The following is a 21,504-nucleotide window of genomic DNA, read 5'->3' on the forward strand; positions in this document are numbered from 1 at the left end:
CAAACCCTCGGTAACATATTCCAAGCGGAATGGAGTCGGTTGGTGCATGCGTGTCCGTGCACCACCATTTTGTTCACCGGAAGTTGGGAGAAATGAATCTTTAAAAATTAATTAAAAATACCTTAATTAGTGCACCGTCACAATTTTTGTTGGAGAGGGTCCCCCAACCCCTCAGTAACATATTTCAAGCGGAATGGAGTCGGTTGGTGCATGCGTGTCCGTGCACCACCATTTTGTTCACCGGAAGTTGGGAGAAATGAATCTTAAAAAATTAATTAAAAATACCCTAATTAGTGAAGCGTCACAATTTTTATTGGAGAGGGTCTCCCAACCCCTCAGTAACATATTCCAAGTGGAATGGAGTTGGTTGGTGCATGCGTGTCCGTGCACCACTATTTTGTTCACTGGAAGTTGGGAGAAATGAATCTTAAAAAATTAATTAAAAATCCCCTAATTGGCGCGACGCGATAATTTTTATTGGGGAGGGTCTCCCAACCCCCTAGGCATATATTCCAAGTAGAATGGAGTCGGTTGGTGCATGCGTGTCCGTGCACCACCATTTTGTTCACCGGAAGTTGGGAGAAATGAATCTTAAAAAATTAATTAAAAATACCCTAATTAGTGCACCGTCACAATTTTTATTGGAGAGGGTCCCCCAACCCCTCAGTAACATATTCCAAGCAGAATGGAGTCGGTTGGTGCATGTGTGTCCGTGCACCACCATTTTGTTCACCGGAAGTTGGGAGAAATGAATCTTAAAAAATTCATTAAAAATATCCTAATTAGTGCACCGTCACAATTTTTGTGGGAGAGGGTCCTCCAACCCCCTAGGCACATATTCCAAGTGGAATGGAGTCGGTTGATGCATGCGTGTCCGTGCACCCCCACCGCATTCACCGGAAGTTACACAAAATGAATCTTGAAAAATTTATTAAAAATCCCCTAATTGGCTCACCGTCACAATTTTTGTTAGAGAGGGTCCCCCAACCCCTCAGTAACATATTCCAAGCGGAATGGAGTTGGTTGGTGCATGCATGTCCGTGCACCACCATTTTGTTCACCGAAAGTTGGGAGAAATGAATCTTAAAAAATTCATTAAAAATATCCTAATTAGTGCATCGTCACAATTTTTGTGGGAGAGGGTCCTCTAACCCCCTAGGCACATATTCCAAGTGGAATGGAGTCGGTTGATGCATGCGTGTCCGTGCACCCCTACCGCGTTCACCGGAAGTTACACAAAATGAATCTTGAAAAATTTATTAAAAATCCCCTAATTGGCGCACCGTCACAATTTTTGTTAGAGAGGGTCCCCCAACCCCTCAGTAACATATTCCAAGCGGAATGGAGTCGGTTGGTGCATGCGTGTCCATGCACCACGATTTTGTTCGCCGGAAGTTGGGAGAAATGAATCTTAAAAAATTAATTAAAAATCCCCTAATTAGTGCACCGCGATAATTTTTATTGGGGATGGTCTCCCAACCCCCTAGGCACATATTCCAAGTAGAATGGAGTCGATTGGTGCATGCGTGTCCGTGCACCATTTTGTTCACCGGAAGTTGGGAGAAATAAATCTTAAAAAATTAATTAAAAATACCCTAATTAGTGCACCGTCACAATTTTTATTGGAGAGGGTCCCCCAACCCCTCAGTGACATATTCCAAGCGGAATGGAGTCGGTTGGTGCATGCGTGTCCGTGCACCACCATTTTGTTCACCGGAAGTTGGGAGAAATGAATCTTAAAAAATTAATTAAAAATACCCTAATTAGTGCACCGTCACAATTTTTATTGGAGAGGGTCCCCCAACCCCTCAGTGACATATTCCAAGCGGAATGGAGTCGGTTGGTGCATGCGTGTCCGTGCACCACCATTTTGTTCACCGGAAGTTGGGAGAAATGAATCTTAAAAAATTAATTAAAAATACCCTAATTAGTGCACCGTCACAATTTTTATTGGAGAGGGTCCCCCAACCCCTCAGTGACATATTCCAAGCGGAATGGAGTCGGTTGGTGCATGCGTGTCAGTGCACCACCATTTTGTTCACCGGAAGTTGGGAGAAATGAATCTTAAAAAATTAATTAAAAATACCCTAATTAGTGCACCGTCACAATTTTTGTTGGAGAGGGTCCCCCAACCCCTCAGTAACATATTCCAAGCGGAATGGAGTTGGTTGGTGCATGCATGTCCGTGCACCACCATTTTGTTCACCGAAAGTTGGGAGAAATGAATCTTAAAAAATTCATTAAAAATATCCTAATTAGTGCATCGTCACAATTTTTGTGGGAGAGGGTCCTCTAACCCCCTAGGCACATATTCCAAGTGGAATGGAGTCGGTTGATGCATGCGTGTCCGTGCACCCCCACCGCATTCACCGGAAGTTACACAAAATGAATCTTGAAAAATTTATTAAAAATCCCCTAATTGGCGCACCGTCACAATTTTTGTTAGAGAGGGTCCCCCAACCCCTCAGTAACATATTCCAAGCGGAATGAAGTCGGTTGGTGCATGCGTGTCCGTGCGCCCCCACCGCATTCACCGGAAGTTACACAAAATGAATTTTTAAAAATTAATTAAAAATCCTCCAACATATTCCAAACGGAATGGGGTTGGTTGGTGCATGCGTGTCCGTGCATCACCATTTTGTTCTCCGGAAGTTGGGAGAAATGAATCTTAAAAAATTAATTAAAAACACCCTAATAGGTGCACCGCGATAATTTTTATTGAACAGGGTCCCCTAACCCCTTAGGGACACATTAAAAATAAAATGACATCGATTGGTGTATGCGTTTATTGCACCCCTATTGACTGCGTAAAAACTTATAAAAATAAAAAAAATTTCAGGAAATTCCTCCTCGAGAAATCATTCTCCACCCTCGTCATACATTAAGAAATAATAATAATAATAAAAAATTGATTGTTTTTTATCATTTAATTTGTCTGGGAGGAGGGTTAAACTCGTGGCTACCGATGTAGCGTTGAGCGAGCGGCTACGGTGGGGGCCGTACAGTCCGCCTCACAAACTATACCCATCTCCCGCTGAACTGCTCCGTCCAGCTTCAGCCTCATATGAAGAAATTATGTATTCCGAACTATAAAAAACATTGCTACTTTAACTTCGGCTTAGGAATGCTTTTTTGTCATTTGTATGAAATCAACGGGATGATGCAACAAATACCGCATATGATGAATAGACCTACAATTGTTATTCCGCTAAAAATAACTCCGAATGGAAATCACTCACTAACAATTTTCACGTCACGCATTGTTTCATTAATTACGAAAAAGAGCAAAGAAATCATGGGATAATGAGTTAATCAACATGACGGTGTCACCTGAGAAGTCTTATCACCAAAGAATGTAAATCCGATCTAGAATTATTAATGGATGAATCAGTCCTAATCCATCAGGCAAATAGCACTCCTCAATTCGCAGAAAAAACGACTATCCGATAAGTTGCGTGGCGCCATTGAATTTAGACGTTTCCATTCGTTTCAATGTTAACGACGATCAAGAGACAATTGATTTGATACTCCAATTGACCATTAGACTTTGGGTGATTTTATTAGAAATGATTGCCAGTTTATACCGGCTGGACGTTCCATTTTTGTCGATATGTTATTAGTATACATTATTAGGGATCGAGGCAATTGACGCGAGTTGGAACTTTATAATTTATATAGTGTGGATTGGGAATGATTCTACGTTCATTTATTGACGGGATGGCCGAAGGCTATGGTTTCATCATATGATGATCAGCTTGTGAACGCCCGAAAATTATCTCGAGATGGCCGAAATAATCGTCCAAACTTGATGGAAAACGTCAATGAAAACAATGACATGTAGCTTTATCGTTGGTCATTATCAGGTGACAATGCCAATGGAATTGTGCTTAAATACTCATCATTGCCCATTAATGTAACCCAGAACAATGTTCGAAAATGATAAGAAAAATGACAAAGTAATATAAGGAAACGATAAAATACTCTATTGAATTGAAACGTAGGGCCAGTTGTTGGTCAAGTTAACTAAAGTCAACGAAAATTAACTTTTAGTTCTTTCAAGTCACTGTTTCATCAGGATTTAGTGTAATTTAGCTTATTTTCCTTATTGCAAAAAGCAACCAATGAATTTTGAAATAAATGTTCATAATTTCTCATTAGTTCATTCATCCAAAAATAATGGCAATGTGATAGTGGATGTCCCAACGAACAAATTAGGAAAAGTATAACTTGAAAAAAAAATTCCCAATTGACTAGTTGACCGGTGGTCATTCATCAAGGACTAATAGATTGTTGATCAACCAAATGCACAAGTTGGCTACTCAAAAAAACTGATTTGTTGGTTCAACTCTCAATTACATAATAATAATCCGATAAAATTTTTCATCGCCGATTTGAATTCCTTCCTATTTTTTTATATATTCTATGAAAATGTGAGGATAGGAATTGAATTTGTGGGTATTGGTTCATTATTGAAATATAATGAAAATACATTGGTTTTTCTTCATTATTAAAAAAAACGTTTTGAAATTTTCAAGATTAAAAAATCGATTTTTAAAATTTATTCCTGATTTTCCTTTTCTATATTTTCCGTATTTCCTGTGTCTGTGAACGGTTCCATTGAAATGAGATCAAAGGAATGTAAAATGTTCATATTCGTTCACATTTTCAGATCATTGGTACTAATTAATTTGAAGAAAAAGAAGGAAACGAAAAATTTGAAGTATGATTATCGAAAATTGTTTGTCGATCTGTATTCTCACGTGATTTATGAGGAATTCCTTTTCATTCAATGTTGTAACTTGTGAATTAAGGAACAAAAATATGTAATAACAATAAGAATGAATAAAATTAAATTAATTTAATTGTGAAGACGGAAATGGAAAGAAAATAAAATAACATAATATAAATTAATTTAGGAACGGGCGCGAATCGCCCGTTCGCTAGTTAAATAATGATCAATTCAGTCATCAAGGGAATTTCGACATTCGTTGTATTAGATATCCTCTAATCAATGCACACTTTCATATTTTCACGGCTACATTTTTCTTTCTTATCCTTATCGTTATGCCTATTTGAATCCAACCTCATATCATCTCCGCAAATTTATTCACACAACATTTCATTAAGTTATTAATCGCCGCCCGACCCGTACGATCATAAACAGAAAGAAGCAGTTGTAAATGATAGTATATGTACAGAAATAAAAGGATTTAAATACAAAAAGAATAGATTATAGTCGAAATTGAAGATGGTTAGAATTAGTGACAGTTTACGCTCGGATTGAGGGCCTGACTGATGAGATTGTAATAAGACTTCATACGCACCAAAGAAATAATGAGCCATGCTTACCGAAGGCCAAGCATAAACGCCGGCCACGTGGATGAAACAGCCGCATTGGTTTTGTTTTTACGACGTCGGGCTAGAATCCACTCATCAACCAAGGTTACCACACATGCACGACATCCATTGGTTGTGGTAGTGACCCAGTAAGTCAACTGGATATTCGGTAGGTTCAAGCAAAATCATTTGACGCTCGATTAACCATGCAGCGTTCAAATGTCTTAAAAATAGTCGCCAAAGTCGGTGACACTTTTTATTAGGAATGAGCGATCGCGATATTGAGAATTAAATTTGTTTCCTTGACACCCATTAAAATGAAAGAAATAAAAATTACATCGGTTATTTCAGAAAAGAAAACAATCGGAACATGAAACTCATTTAAAAACGAGTTCAAACGATTCACAACTAGCTCTATCGAATGTTAGCACACGAGTAGAGGCTACAATAAGATGTTAGAGTGACTGAGCTTCTACATTTCAATAGAATTATCATATTTTTACATGAGAATAAATTTCATAAAATTCCTTAAGGGGAAACGGAACTCCTGTGTCTATATGAACTTTTAGAATTGTGTTTTCTCCTGCAATTATTATTATTTATTTATAAAACTACTTCGTTGACGCAACAATGCAGTGATCGAGTCAATAAAGTAATGTCGCAGATAAAAATTAATCATTGTAAGAGAAAACACAATTCTAAAAGTTCATACAGACACAGGGGTTCCGTTTCCCCTTGATAAACAATAGAGATCAAACCATCCAATTATTTATAACAGAAATTATAAAATTCTGACGTCAAGCGAGTATAATTCCTAGTATAATTCAATTTTTCTAGAAAAACATTGAACATCAATGTATCGACTAGAAAAAAAAATCCACGATTAATAGCCCATTTAATCCGTGCAAAACCGAGGGAGTCGACTGATCAGCGAAAATCACCCATTCAACTCGGTACATGATTTAACTGAATATTATTGAACTATTTTGACCTCAACTTCTTCCTTCGAAGTCGCAACTCCCTGGGTAATCATCAATTTTGACCATCTGGAGAGATTAATTTGTGCATAGATGAGAGTTTATTAAGTTACGAGAGAATTGAAAGGTCAACAGGGTTGGACGATCTCGGCCCCATTCGACAAATTACGATTAGGCACTTCAGGGACGATTGTCATTATGCACTGATTCCTGACTATATCATGAGGATATGACGTACTACCGGGTGAAAATTTGTTAGGGTGTTATTGCTGACCCTCTTCAAATGGCATCAATTGCCAGTACCCTTCTGTACTTTGTTCATCATAATCATTTTTAGATTTGTTTTTTTTACAAAACGGCTGTTTACCGGCTGTTATTCTTGTCTATTTGCAAGTGGATTTTTTTGTCGTTTTTATTTCCGCAAGTGCAGACAGTTTGAAATTCAGATTGATTTCTTTGTTTATGATCGATGATGTTTTCGATTCTCTGATTAAGCAATTGCACGTGTTTCTGATTATTTGAGTCTGGAATTCTTGTTGAGAAAATTTGAAATTGTTCCTCTTGGAATGCTAGCCAAATTCGACACTTGAGAGTCGGCTGCAGCAATTGTGACAATTGTTATCTGGTGAAATCAAGTCAATCACTAAAACTAGTCATCACATTGCACGTGCCTCACGATTTTTGATACGAGGGACTCGTTATGCAGGACGAAGCAGTTAGAGCTGGTAATAACATCATTGCTAATGTGTGAATTTCCATGCACTTCAGTAAATGATCTGGGCGGTATTGCTTGTAGTCGTAAAAGTCATACGTATGTTAAATGTTCTGGTTATAAATAATAACGCTCCGTTGTCTCGTGATATTGATATTGATTAGCCATTTATTCTCGGCAACGGAAAATTTTCATCGACAGTTGGAAACAGTTGGATTATAATTCCCGGAGTAAATCATTACGGAGGAAATTTAAGAAGATTGACTTCAACATCTATTATCGATGGCAATTGCTACAGCATTCTGCTGTTAGTCATATCCAATGAAACTCGACGCGTTACTAATTGAATTCTTGCCAATAATACCGTGTAATCGTTGTGACCTCACTTAATACACAAACAAAATAACGAGTTTACTTTTAACTTGAACATACCTACATTTTTAAAGGAACCAATGCGTGGCATATTTGACAATTTCTAGACGAAAGTTTAATTTATGGTTGCTGAATGATCCGATTTGAATAGCTATTGCTGCGAAACAGTTGCCAAACAGACGAAGAAATAAAGTTACGAAAATCAAAAATAATAGAATAAACATGAAATCGACTGAACCCCATGATTTCACAATCCTTTTCCATTCTGGCATAACGACAAAATGTCTCTTGACACTCGAAAATAGTCACCCGGATGTGAAAATTCGTGCATCATAAAATTGCACGTATGATCCAAAAATATTGTTGATTGATGATAATCTGAACAGTCAAGATTAGTTCGGTTTTAGGTAAACATAAATATCCTTGCATCATACTTGTGCTAATGAATCAGTCTACCGCGAAAAACTAAAAATACTTGTGAAAAATAATTTGTACAGCATTAACGGCACAAATATGACGTGTATTGGTAGGATTAACATGATTCTTTGTTGAGCTATACACATTTCTTTTGGCACATATAGGATTGAATTTTTGGCTGTCTTGTCTAGTGGCGCTTCGGGCGTAAACAAAAATAGAGAATCATTCAGGAGAGTGGAAGCTGAAGATGTAGAAGATGAGCATTCTGCGTAGAATTTTTCTCAAACTCGCTAAGTGTTTGAATACAATACGAAGAGCTCCGACAATAATACAATGCAAGACTCATTGATAAAAGATGGTGGACAATCATTGACGATCCCTCCACAAGAAACAATCGATCATAAATCATCTCCATATTCACGTGATATCGGTAGTTTGCTCTTCCTATTTTCGCTGCGCGATAGCTCTTGTTCGGGCTTGTGTCTGAGTTAGAATAGTATATATTAAGAGCCCCACGTCCTCGGGACATTCTCAACCGTTTTGGCAAGCATTAACTAGCTTTATGCGTCTTGAAACACAAACTAGAGATAGTGGTCATAATACTGTTCAGTCTCATCGTGTTCAGTAGCCACTTGTACGCCCGCGTTGTCTCAGTGTAGACACGGTTACAATTTGACCTGAGGTATCATACCAGCCAGTTTTAACTAGTGTCTCACTTCGCTTCTTGTCCCAAGACATCAGCCAGCTTGTTTTGCATAATGAAACATTCGAAGACATTGTTGAGTTTACAATTACCAGTGTCTCGTATTAAACGTAATAACATCGAAGTGGACTTACGCACAACCTGTCATTATCTCCAAATGGTGTTATCACATGTGTTACATTGAATTGTGTGTAGGAAGTCATTGAGATTCATCAAGCTATGCGTTCAATTAAATCTCATTGATCCGGGTTGGGATTGGCCTTAACGTTCCGCGTTGATTTTATCCGCGTGATAAAGACGTGATCAACGGCCGCTTCTGTGACAACTGTGACGTTTGTTGTACTGATGACGCTTAAAGGAAATGAAGAAAAATTCAACTTGCTGGATAAAACTTTCATAATGAGTTACGAGTGCTCAAGTTATTCCTGAAAAACGACAATTTGTTCTTCACAAAGTTTCCTTGTTTCGGTCATTAAAATGTACTCCTTCGATGAAATCGGTAATACGGACAGTGGCTTTGACGTGGAGATGAGCTCATTGTCTTCCAGCTGTCTGGACGACGCCGGTCGAGGACAGGTTGATAAGTTATTTGATATTACCATTAGTATCAGTTTGTGTAAGGCAAGAAGTGAACTGTCATGCTTTCAAATGAATCGACATGATAATAGTACGTCAGTATGAGCACTACGTGTTATCAATGTAGTTCACCGATAACCGCACACCTTGCAACTTGAAAAAATTAACGATGATGAAGGCATAGTAAGTTATATGCAAAACTCGATGCAACTACCATCACTGTGGGTCACCGTGGACGCTTTATTCAGCGCAAGTGGTTGCATAACTGTCCTTTGACGGTCCCCAAAGCAATTTTCGTCCCATTTGCCGATTAAACTATTGAATTCACCAGTCAAGTCTCACTTCCTGCATTTCACTTATTCATCTGAACACTTTTGCAGCGATTGAATTATTGTATTTGCGAAGTTTTATTAAAGATTTTTTTTTTAATGATTTCAGCGCACCCCCATGCGTCCAATGATCGCCGAATACGACCCTAAGAAGCACGGTGTCAAAACAGAACTCTCAGACATGGTTCTTGTCAAGTAAGTGTTAAATTACTAATTTAATTTTTTCATGCAGAAATGCTAGTAACATTCATAACGTAGAGAATTTGTTAATAACGAGACATGGTCAACGTCGGGCATCTGACGGAGGGATTTGCTACAATGACTTGCCACAATCGATCATCGCTTCATATTGATGTTTTTAATAAATGTACAAATTTTGTACTTGACCGAGTGGAAATTGCATAATGGATTGGATTCGCTGGAATTATGAATCAATATCAGATATTTCATTCATTATTATTTGCTATTTTTGCCATATCCATTGGTGTTGGTGTTCATTTTATATCTTTTTATTTGAATATGACGTGGTACTCTCCTAATGTAATATTACTTTGATCAGGCAAACTGACAGACATAAGGATTATAACTCTATGGGAGAAACCTCTTTCAGGACTGATACTGATACAAATAGAGGAAATTCGAATGCCAGTTCGGTTCCAATTCGCAATACAATTTCCCCTCGGAACATTACGCACGAAACGTGAGTTTAACCGAGGATCATATATGTGCATTTTGTTCGTTATCATATTTACTTTACCTCGTGTCGAATTTAATACCAATTTGATCTATCCATTAAATCGTTTTTGTGCAAGAGAAATAAACCATTTCGTTATTGAAAAAAACATTTTCTCATGAACGACATCTGCCTATGCATAAACATGATTTTTTATTATCATTTTGCCACGCATACCGCCTGATCGCCGCCATCTTATTGAAAATTCAAATCCGCCTGAATGTGCTATCTAGCGGAAGATTCAGTGAATCATCCGCTGTTTTACATTTAGTATAGTTTGAGTTTGAATTAATTAGTTTTTTTTCCTTTTTGGATTCTCACTGCGATATCCGATGCAATAGACTTCTCTGCATGTGTTCCATTAGCTCATCGTGGATTACGTATGCCGAGAGAATGATGCGCGTAGGCGGAAGACGTGATTGAACGCCCACAATACCGTTGACATTGAATCAGGCCAAATTTAGGTGCATGATAGTTTTACTATGCGCGCGCAGATATTTTGGAAAAAAAATAGATTTATGTTTGGAAGCAATAATAAATTCTTGCTGAATGCAAACATCAGCAATATCCTCTTTTTGTTCGGGCCACTCACGTTGATAGGTGTTGAAGCACTAGGTACTTGTAATAGGATTTACACTTATCGGAGCTTCTCACAATCAAAATGTGAATAAATTCTTGGTCAACATGATGTTAATAAACTCATAAATAATGAAAACATTTTCGTCTGTCTTCTATGCATTGGAATGTGATTTTCAACGATGCTGTAATCCGTGAATTCGAAAATTTTCAATTTTCAAATAATTATTTCAATAGTACTTAGGACATCTTTGGCTCTTCATTGTTATTGGAATAATTGATTTTCTTAGCATCAGTTGGCAATGTTAAATTATTTTTAGTAAATGTTTTAATAATTATGATTAACGGAAGGTAATGAACCTACGCAGTATCTGTCTTCGTTTAATTCAGTTGCAGCGTTTCCGTCATACATACGTCGTAGGCGTAGTTACCAGAAATTTTAAATTTCCCGCGAAAAGTTATCTTTTAGGTGCATTTTTATTTTACAAATGTCTGTCATAAAGATCTCTTTCACGCTGAACTGTCTTGAAGATATCCTTAAGACATCTCAGCATCGAAGATATCTTTACGACAGACATTTCTAAACCAAATGTATCTAAAATGTATCTATTTCGTAGAAGTTAAAAATTTTTTCCGCAGAAGTGAAGAATTCAAGAAAATTCATGATTTTCTGTATCATCTTTCAAACTGCCTTTTTTATAAAACCTTGAAAAATCGGGAAACTCATCTCTCATCCACTAGTTTTTATCATATTGTTGATTAGTTTTCTGGAAGATATGAGTATTTTACAGATTGACAGTGAGGTAACCTCCATCTTACAGATAGAGAGATTACAATCGCATCCAAAACTTTTTTTTTCTCGAGCACAAAATCGAGAAGAATTTCGTCCTGGTGGAACATAATGAGTCCGTCCATCTGCAAAATTTTCAATTTCATTTATTATTGATTCTTGTGAACTGTCAATAAATACGCCTCCTTGATTGTCTGAATATTCAGACTTATTAAAAGTCTCAAATGTACTAATATCTGTCATATGTCTTGTTTAGACGGTAACTCTTCAGCTGATCCAAACTTATCAATGAAACTCGATTCGAACGTATCATATTATGATAATAATAAACTCAGGAATACTAGAGAACAGATGAATGTCGCCAGTAATCATGTCTCGTATCTCCGATTTATGCGGTCTAGGTCGTGCAAGAGGTACCGATTGCGTAACGTGTTAATATTACACGTGATCAGGATTTGGTGTTTCATCTAATTATTGCAGCCTTCACGTTTCGAGATTTATCACCGTTGTGGGTAGATCAGATACCACTGATTTATTCATTCCGTCTTCCGGTGTTTGCATTATGGCATAATCGTTCAGTTTTGTTAGTGCATTTGGGGACGTCATATGCATTCTGAAAAATTAACTCGACAGATCCCAGAATAATCCCAGAATATTTACAATATATAACCATCAAACATTTCCTCGTATTTTTTTCAAAATGGCTCGAATATCGAAGATAATTGATACTTAACCCTTCAGAACTCGCGCTCAGCCACCGACCTTCGTTACTCGCGTGGTGAGCGCAGCGCCGCCCGTGCTTTCAGTAACGCAGCGTTGTCACGTTCATAGGTACGCGCCGAGCGTGCGGCGAGCGGGAAACAGCAACAGCGGAATTGAAAATTTTACATCCTTCGTTACTCGCGCTGGGCGGCACGGCGCCGCTTTTGCGTATGAGCCTCAACAATTTATTATTTTTCGTAGCCTTGATGGATTTTCAGCGGATAAGAACCTTGCTAATCCATTCTAAATGATTCAAGCTAGGCATTCTAATTTTTTCAATTTTTTGAAAGCTCAATTTTGCAAGAGGCAAGCGAAAATTTGAAAAAGGCGGTGCGGCGCTTATAGCGCGAGTTCTGAAGGGTTAATCATCTCAATTTTTCTGTTGTTTTTCATGATTAATTGGGTGCGCATGGCTTTGCTGAGAAGGCTTTTCATAACTTCGAGTATCAAAACAAATTGTAGAAATCCAACACACACGCAATGTCTATCAGTCGATCATTAAAGTCACTTGTATAAGGTATAAATGAGTGTTGATTGAAAAGCGAGATGATGCCCCGGCTATGTGGAAAAAAAGCAAAACTTGAGTCATGAATCCGAAAAAATTGCCTATCGTCGAGGTTTAAAAATAGAATCGGATCGGTAAACTTTTTTTTTCACCGTGAAGAAGGGACAATTCGTGACCCAAGTGGTATACATCCTACCGCAGCTCGAAGACCTTCAGGGCGATTTCCCATCAATAATTGAACTCTATCAATAAATCATGATGCAGTGGTGATCATGCGGTATACCGGTATTCTTTCAAAATTTTCGTCACATCCAAGAAAATCAAAGATTATGAATAGTGTTATTTAAATTAGATGGTAAAAAATGTGTTTTTACTGTATAATATGTCCATTTATATGATTCCAGACGTGCTAATAGTGCCCGGGCATTGATTCGGAGATCAATCAATAGAAAAAGAAATTCCAACACAAAAACTATAAGAAATTACGACAGAAACAGACTTTCACATGACGATCTTTCGATAATAAAGAATATCACTACACCTAATTTTTTTTTTAATAACAGAAAAAAACAAATACAATTTGTTATTTTAATGAATTATAATGGTTAACGTGTGTTACCCTTTTTTGTTGTTAAGTGGAAATATAAGTAAACACGGCTTGTTAGTCGTCGTACTGCGTCGGTGGCGCTGGCGGCGTCGGTTGATGCAGTGCGGTGGTTGGCCAGAGCTGAGAGACACCCGCAAAAACACAAATGCAGATAAAAAGACATGTGTGTGTTATAGAAAAAAGAAAAGAATAATAATATTAATAAACAAAAAAAGTATAGAAAAGTAAATAACACGCACACAAACGCATACGAGTGTTGCTGTGTTTGAGCAACTGATGTGTCACGTGACACGGGGCCGAGGCTTTTTGAGCTCTTTTGGGCAGCGAATAATCGATAAAATTAGAAAAAAAAAATATTATTGAGGCCACCCGGCACACATCTTTATGGAGAATTCAATGGGTACCTACACTACCTCTCTACCATTTACGTTTATATCATTAATATTTTATAAATAAATTATTTTTTTATTTTTGTGACTTTTTTATTTATAACTTATTCGAGGTAGAAATAAAAGATTATGAATTGTTACTTGGAACACGTTATAACAAGATATACATGAGTACACTATTGGCATGACAGGGTTGCAAATTAATCGGCCGGTATTTTTCAAAAGCGTAACAATTTCGGTTAGAGAGTGTTAAATGGTGATGGTTTTTTTTGTAACTTATTCACGATTTCTCTTGGCAGACGAAAGAAAGAGGGGGTAGTGTCAGAGAGAATGGAGAATTGGATGGAGTGAACGGACGATTTTGCGGTTAAAAATGATGAAAAACACATTAACCTTGGGAGAGGCATACGAAAAATTTGGGAACGGGCTTTTTCTTATTCGAGTGTAACAGTCACTCTAACTTTGCTAGAACCAGGAACATTAGTTCTTTCATGATACACAGAGTTTTCGACATTAGGCGATGATCATGGTCTTAGGCAAAACTAATGATAATACTACACATGTGAGATTGAATGCAATTATCCAACAAGTTGATCGGAATTCATTGTTGTTAAAAATTTGACTTGAAAATCTCGTAAAGATAAAAACTATCAGCTTGTTGAACGATTCTACCCCCTCCTTCAACATTCGGCTTAATCATCAGCTTCCACATACAAAACACAATTGACATAGAAACATCAGATAGAAAACCCATCCCAATCCTATTTCAAAAGAAAATTTAACTTTGAAAAAACTTCAAGGAATATGAAATTTGTGCAACGCGAGAGCAACCTGAGACTCATGATTGTAAACCTAAGTACACACTGATTAGACTTAACAAATTCAATTATAATAATGAAGCAAAAGCTCAAAAATGATCAAGCATAAACACGTACGTATCGAAAAACAATTCAAGTCTTTTTCTTCAACGTATGATGTGCTCTGATGTTTATTGAGCCTGCCGAAACTCCATACTAATGCTCCCCGTATTACAGATACAAGTGCGAGAAAAATGAAGTGCCAATAACCGTTCAAAATGGCTCAACCCTGCCGCTGGTGGAGCGTCCAAATGACGAGGAAGCAGCCCTTTACGATCCATTTGAGCACAGGAAGTTAGCACATCCAACGTCTGACCTCGACACCCTTATTCATCTGCTCAAGGGTAGCCTTGGCTCTGGTATCCTTGCCATGCCATTAGCATTCAAGAATGCTGGATTATTCTTCGGTTTATTTGCCACATTTTTCATCGGTGCTGTATGCACATATTGCGTACATATACTTGTTAAATGTGCTCATACATTGTGCAGACGTACGCAAACACCGAGTTTGGGATTTGCTGATGTCGCTGAAGCAGCTTTTCTCGTTGGGCCTGAACCGGTTCAGAAGTACGCCAGGCTTGCAAAGTAAGTAATTCAACCTTTCTTGAATAGTAGTTGCAGAAAATGGTTTATTACTAAGATTTTTCCTTTGGTTTCTATGCTCAAGTACTTCCTTTTCCATGAGCCATACATATAATGTACATTCATTCTCATTTGGATGCTTATTAAATAAGCTTCAAAATGGCACCTGATTTGTTCAATTCTGTCAATTTTTCATTGACTTATGAGAGTTTTAGACGAAAATTTCAATTTTATGTTCAACTTGAAAAATTAATTTTGGCTGGATTTTTCGATGCTCCTAAGTGGACTAGGCAGGGATATAACATTTTGAAGCGCATTCACTATCCTTCGAAATGATGCATGGTAATGCTGATTCAATGTAACTTTCATCAAGTTATCACAGATTGTTTCCATTTTTCACGTCATGTCACACGCCAAAAATAATAGTTTTTGCCATTTATCGAGGATTTGTAGACTTAACCAGCGGGGATATGTACAGTCGAGCACTAAAGTTCGTGAACAACCTGAACTTGTATCCTATGTATTCTGTTCACGAACTTTAGTGTTCTGTATAGGTCTCATCGAGATCATCAAATTGATACCCGATATTATGTATTCCATCCACTAGATCAATTGTTATAAGCGTTAATATAGCGATTTTAGCATGTCACGTTTTAAAAAATTCCATGTTTTTCTTCTCAATGATGAGATTTGCCAAGTTTCTGTTCAAATATGTGGAGATATCTTATGTTCAGGTGAAAATATATTAGATTACCTTCAAATTGACCCCTGAATAATTGAATATGGCCAATTTTCATTGATTATGGAAGTTCTCAATGAAAAATCGAATTTTCATGTTTTTTTTTCTAAATTGCCGTTTGTTCGTGGGTTTTCTTATATTTTAAAGTGAAAATGAGCCAGAATATTCATATACCATTTTAAAGCATAATTCTCGATCTTCAAAATGAGATGTGTTTGATAAAATTATTTGCAATTTTCATGGAGTTATCAAAGATTACTTTCATTTTTAACGTGACTTACCACTCTAAAATTCACCTTCTTTATCAGTTATCGCGTAGCGTCCATGAAGGGGGTGCCTTACGGCCGGAATGACAAAAATATTCTTGAATGAATGCATTATTCCACGCAACCTATCAATTCATTGAAAAATTAGACTGGCATCATTCTAAAGACTATGATCTCATGTTTGTTGTTACAGAGCGACAATCAATTCGTTCCTAGTGATTGATCTCCTCGGCTGCTGCTGTGTCTACATAGTGTTCGTAGCCAAGAATCTCCATGATGTTGTCAACCACCACACGGGGCAGGACTGGGATGTAAGAGTATACATGGCAATGCTTCTGCCACCACTACTACTCTTGTGCTTGGTGAGAAATTTGAAGTGGCTAGCACCATTTTCAATGCTAGCTAATGCCCTCATAGCGACCGGTATGGGCATCACTTTCTACTACATCTTTAGGGATACATCGCAGTTTAAGTCTGTAGATGCTTTCTCGAGCTTCTCCCAACTGCCATTGTTCTTCGGCACTGCCATCTTCGCTTTGGAGGGAATCGGTGTTGTAAGTATTGCTCATGAGTTGCAAGTTTGTAGCCTTCACCACAACAAGATATTAAAGACTTGGTGATTTGCCTGATCAACAGGTTATGCCCCTCGAGAACAACATGAAGACTCCAACCCATTTCATCGGCTGCCCCGGCGTCCTCAACATCGGAATGTTCTGCGTAGTCACCCTCTACAGCACAGTCGGCTTCTTCGGTTACCTTCGCTATGGAGACAGCACCCAAGCCTCCATCACCCTGGACCTTCCCACCGATGAAATCCTCGGCCAATCTGTCAAGGTCATGATTGCCATCGCCATTTTCTGTACCTACGGCCTTCAGTTCTACGTTCCCATGGAGATCATCTGGAAGAATCTCAAATGCCATTTTGGTGCGCGCAAATTATACGTTGAGTACATTGTCAGAATCATCCTCGTTATTTGCACCGTTGGCGTCGCCATTGCTGTTCCCAACCTCGGTCCCTTCATCTCCCTCGTCGGGGCTGTCTGTCTCTCAACTCTTGGTCTCATGTTCCCATCTATAATCGAACTGGTAACTGTCTGGGAAGAAGAGGATGGCCTAGGCCGATACAACTGGAGACTCTGGAAGAACATTCTCATCATCCTCTTCGGTGTTCTCGGTTTCGTCACGGGTACTTACACGAGTATCCTCGAAATCACGGAAGGGAACAGTAATTGAGACGCTCGACGTGATGTCTGCGTCTCAATAAATAGATCGCATATTTCGCGTTAAATGCGTGGCACGCAACAACAACATACAACAATAAGTAATATACAAACAATAACTCTCATTGATGCCTCGAATAAGATAATTCGGGGCTTGCACATGCGCCATTTATGGTTAACGAAGGTCATAACTACGGCTCTCGGATTTATTATTTATACATCTATGTAAGCATCGAGCGTAGAGCGAATTGTGTCGCCATATTTAGGTACTAGATGACAAACGGAGAGGTTATTCTACTTAAGTTTTGTTTCTGTCAACGACACGAGAGCCGGACCCCTTGACTAATGGTGGAACTGTAGGCTGCTGCTGATTTTGACTGAGCTTCCTTATGCGAGAAAAGTTTTTTTTTCCAGGATGAGAGTTAATCTCTTCGGTTTAGGGGCAATTGTCGAATCGGCGCCATTGTGTGACTCTTGTCTCGTTAATGGCGGCTGAGGTGTCAGGATTTTGTGAAAATTCTGACGATCTCGATGGACGCCATCTTGAGGGACGGGAGGGTTAACGCGATTCAGTGATCAATTAACTCGATTTTTGACATCTGTGAATAGCCGGTCTAGCCAGAATCTTGGGACTGTGCCTCTAGGTTAGAATTTTATCAAACGAAATGTTTTCTTTTTGTAACTGTATTCTTCCGTAAATTAGTTTCGCCGTCTAGACCCGCCAGTATTTTCTTCGCTTATGCGAAGGATAGACTAATGAGAGATACAAAATTTCAATGAAATAAGAGAATAGTGATAGAAAATAGCAGTATGACATTTTTTTCAAGTTGATGATCTTTTTTGTTTTTTTTTATGTCCTATTATGAGAGTAGTATTGAGCGGTACCGACAGACTGATTTTTTGAGTGCTTTTCTATTGTCATCGATTGTGTGAATTTGGAAAACTAGTTTTTGACGCAGGCACATATTTTTGGATATTTCGAAGTTTCAAGGATCAATTACGGAGCATTTGGTTTCTGCGATTAAATTACATGATGGCTTTTTTAGGGGTAATAAGTAAATTAATGACGATTGTATAGACAAAATTGTTGGCAATATTCACAGGAACTTTAAAAGGAAATAGTGATATGATACGAATTGTTAAACATTTTTGAGAGAGTTTTTATCGAGATTCGGTGATTCGAACAAAAATAAGTCGAGGTTAAATGGAACAATAGGTAGATTAGCCATCTTCATGCGTCAGTGAAATTTTCCCATTTTGAAATTTTCATCATGTCTGTAGATAAAACCATGTGACGAGTTTTTTGGTACCTGTTTTTTTCAATTCAATGCATACTGTTATATTATTTTTCATTGTAACATGAAAAGAAAATGTTATTCTATTTAATAAACGATCAATCCATTTGCAGAAGCTTTTGTTATTTATTACGAATGATAAATATTCCTTCCATTTTCTTTCAAGGAGTTCAAAGGCTTTTACAAATTGCTATTGTTGTGATGGCAAAATCCAGTCAAATTCCAGTTAATAAATTTTTCTTCCACCTGATTTCAATGTATATTGAGTTATCGTACTGCTCTTCCGTTATTTTTTAGTTCCATTTCTATAGTGATATTTTCACGAATTACTGAAAAATTCCAAAAGACAAATGAAGCCCAAGTGCATTAAATAAATCGACTGTGTGACCTCTCGAAAATTTTCCGATGCATAATGTGCCAGAAGACTGGAATGTTCTCGAAAGCTTTAGGACTTTCAGGATTACTTCAGAAGTTAACGCTTTGGAAAATCATGGAAGGTTCTAGAAAGTTATAACAAACTCCAGAACGATACAGCAGTTTTCTGCGAGGGAATTTTTACATTAATTTTGCGCGATTTTATCGTAAAATTACCATAAAAATTGATGAAAACTTCTCGTGTTATTGGAGAGCTTACCTACGAGACCCTTTCATCATCGATGCACTCTCTAGATATCCCGACAATATTTCAAAATATTCAAGACTTTTCTATCATTTATCGCTGAAATATCGATTTCAACATGAAAAAATTTGGACCGCCGTAGGCGGACCACCAAACACACTAGTTAGATAAATCTGAGATGTCCGTTTTTGTGAGAAATCATAAAATGCCCCAGCAAGTTATAGAGCGATCTGGACTAGTACAGAATCATCTAGAAAATTTGAGAATCATTGAGAAAATGCTTCAAGATTATTCATTCTTCATAAAAATTATCGGAAGATGTAGAAAATTGTAGAAAGATCCAGAGCTGTAGAGAATTTTCAAGTCAATTCGGCAATCTTCTAAAAAACTCTTCATTTTTCCAAGCCTTGATTATTAGTTCTAGCATAACCCAAGCAGTTCTGAAAATTCGAGACCCAAACCTCTAAAAATTTGTAGGAAGTAATTTAAATGAAAAGGTATAAACCCAATAAATTCACTCCCCAAATAACTTTTTAAAAGAGTAGATATTTGTCCATATATTGTAGAATCGCCTTCTTTACAGAGTCGTCATTAAATGCAAACAGTATAGTATTTGAATAATTATATCTCAGTCGGTTGAGTGCTCTTGCCCACGGTCCAGGGCAAACTATCCCCCGATGGTCCCGTTTATCGTGGGGACCCCAGACCCAGGTTCGTCATTTGTTTAGACTACGTCGAGATCTGCATCGCCAACGGATCGATTGCTGAGAGGATGTTTACGCTATAGTACGTATGCATCTCTCCGGATAACGCTAATTCCGTCGCTGGCTACGATTGTCCAGTCCCAATATTAATATGTGGATATTCTCTTTACAAATTGATAAAAATTTATAAAAACTTCTCGATTAATTTGAGAGTTTACCTATGAGATCCTTTCATCATTGGTGCAGAATATTCTGGTATTTTCTGGTATTGATCGTCTAAATGTCGATTTAAATTTGCCTTTTCTTTTTTATCATTTCTTTCAACTCCATTGGTAGTAAGCTTCCAAATGGAGCCATAGCAAATTCATTCTAAAAATTAAAAATGCGGCTATTAAAAAAATAGGTCACACCACCTGTCTCTACTCAACTATGACATGTTTTACCAAAACTTGACATGATATGAAATAGAAAAAAATTTACTTTTATTTTATATATCTTTTTACGTCCTCCAGAATCGAAAATCATTGATAGAATGACGATGTGTCATTTTTGGAAAAAAATATTTTTAGATGAATGGCTCTATGCCAGAATGTGCTAAAAAAACGATCGACAAAAAATTTTATACATAAATGTAACTCGTTCGTACTGACTAGTAGCCAAAATTTCGGATGTTCATTCCAACTTGTACGCGTATTATAGAACGTCAAATTCACTCTTAGATTAAAAAAATGGTAAAAATGCAAATATCTTGAAAACTTTGTACCAAGAGTTGTTCATATTTTGATTGATCCTGATAGGAGGCAGCCCCTAGTGGAAAAACATAAGGCGTAACATGCCTGATCAGAATTTCGGATCGGACTTGATTAGTTTCTGATCGAGACCTGAACAGAATTTCCACTCGGGTATGAGTCAATTTGAGAGTGAAATTCGTAAGTGTCCTGGTAGCTCAGATGGTAAGAGCATCCGACAAATAAAAAACTTGGTTAAACAAAAAAAAAAGTAAGAGCACCCGACGCGACATTGGGAGGTCCCGGGTTCGATTCCCGGCTAGGAAGTTACTAATGTTTTGTCTCAAAAAATTAAATTTAATTAATGCCTAATGATGGAAGGCGGAGAAAGCCTAGTGGAAAAACCTAAGGCAGAGGCGTAACATGCCTGATCAGAATTTCGGATCGGACTTGATCAGTTTCTGATCGAGACCTGAACAGAATTTCCACTTGGGGCAATCGATAAATCATTATCAATGAATTGTATTTTTATTTTCATCCCCTTAATCCCCCTCCCGCCAAATTATTATATTCAAGTACATCTCCTCCCGCCGCCGCAGCCCATCGCTCCCCAGAAACTGAAGCGATAAAAAATATAATAAATATTATTACTATTTCTCCCCTCTTGCCCTTTTCGCCAAAGCCGCAGCGGTATTTATCTGAAAAATTG

General features: G+C 37.6%; 1 protein-coding gene across 2 annotated transcripts in view; it reads left to right on the plus strand.

The window, feature by feature from the left end:
- The window catches only part of LOC107044186 (proton-coupled amino acid transporter-like protein pathetic), a 27,873-nt gene extending 9,014 nt beyond the window's left edge, over positions 1–18,859 (plus strand). Inside the window, exons 1-5 of one of the 2 annotated variants that reach the window (XM_015265981.1) lie at positions 8,371–9,094; positions 9,533–9,618; positions 14,820–15,227; positions 16,423–16,783; positions 16,866–18,859. In XM_015265981.1, the coding sequence (XP_015121467.1) occupies positions 8,996–9,094; positions 9,533–9,618; positions 14,820–15,227; positions 16,423–16,783; positions 16,866–17,462 (1,551 nt within the window). In that variant the 5' untranslated portion in view covers positions 8,371–8,995 and the 3' untranslated portion in view covers positions 17,463–18,859. Of the gene's footprint in view, positions 1–8,370; positions 9,095–9,532; positions 9,619–14,819; positions 15,228–16,422; positions 16,784–16,865 lie in introns of those variants that run through there. The other variant, XM_015265982.2, reaches the window with a different exon arrangement.
- The last annotated feature ends 2,645 nt before the right edge of the window (positions 18,860–21,504 follow it).

The sequence above is a fragment of the Diachasma alloeum genome, unplaced genomic scaffold, assembly GCF_001412515.2.
Source record: "Diachasma alloeum isolate Michigan unplaced genomic scaffold, Dall2.0 Dall_scaffold_00682, whole genome shotgun sequence".
NCBI lineage: Eukaryota > Metazoa > Arthropoda > Insecta > Hymenoptera > Braconidae > Diachasma > Diachasma alloeum.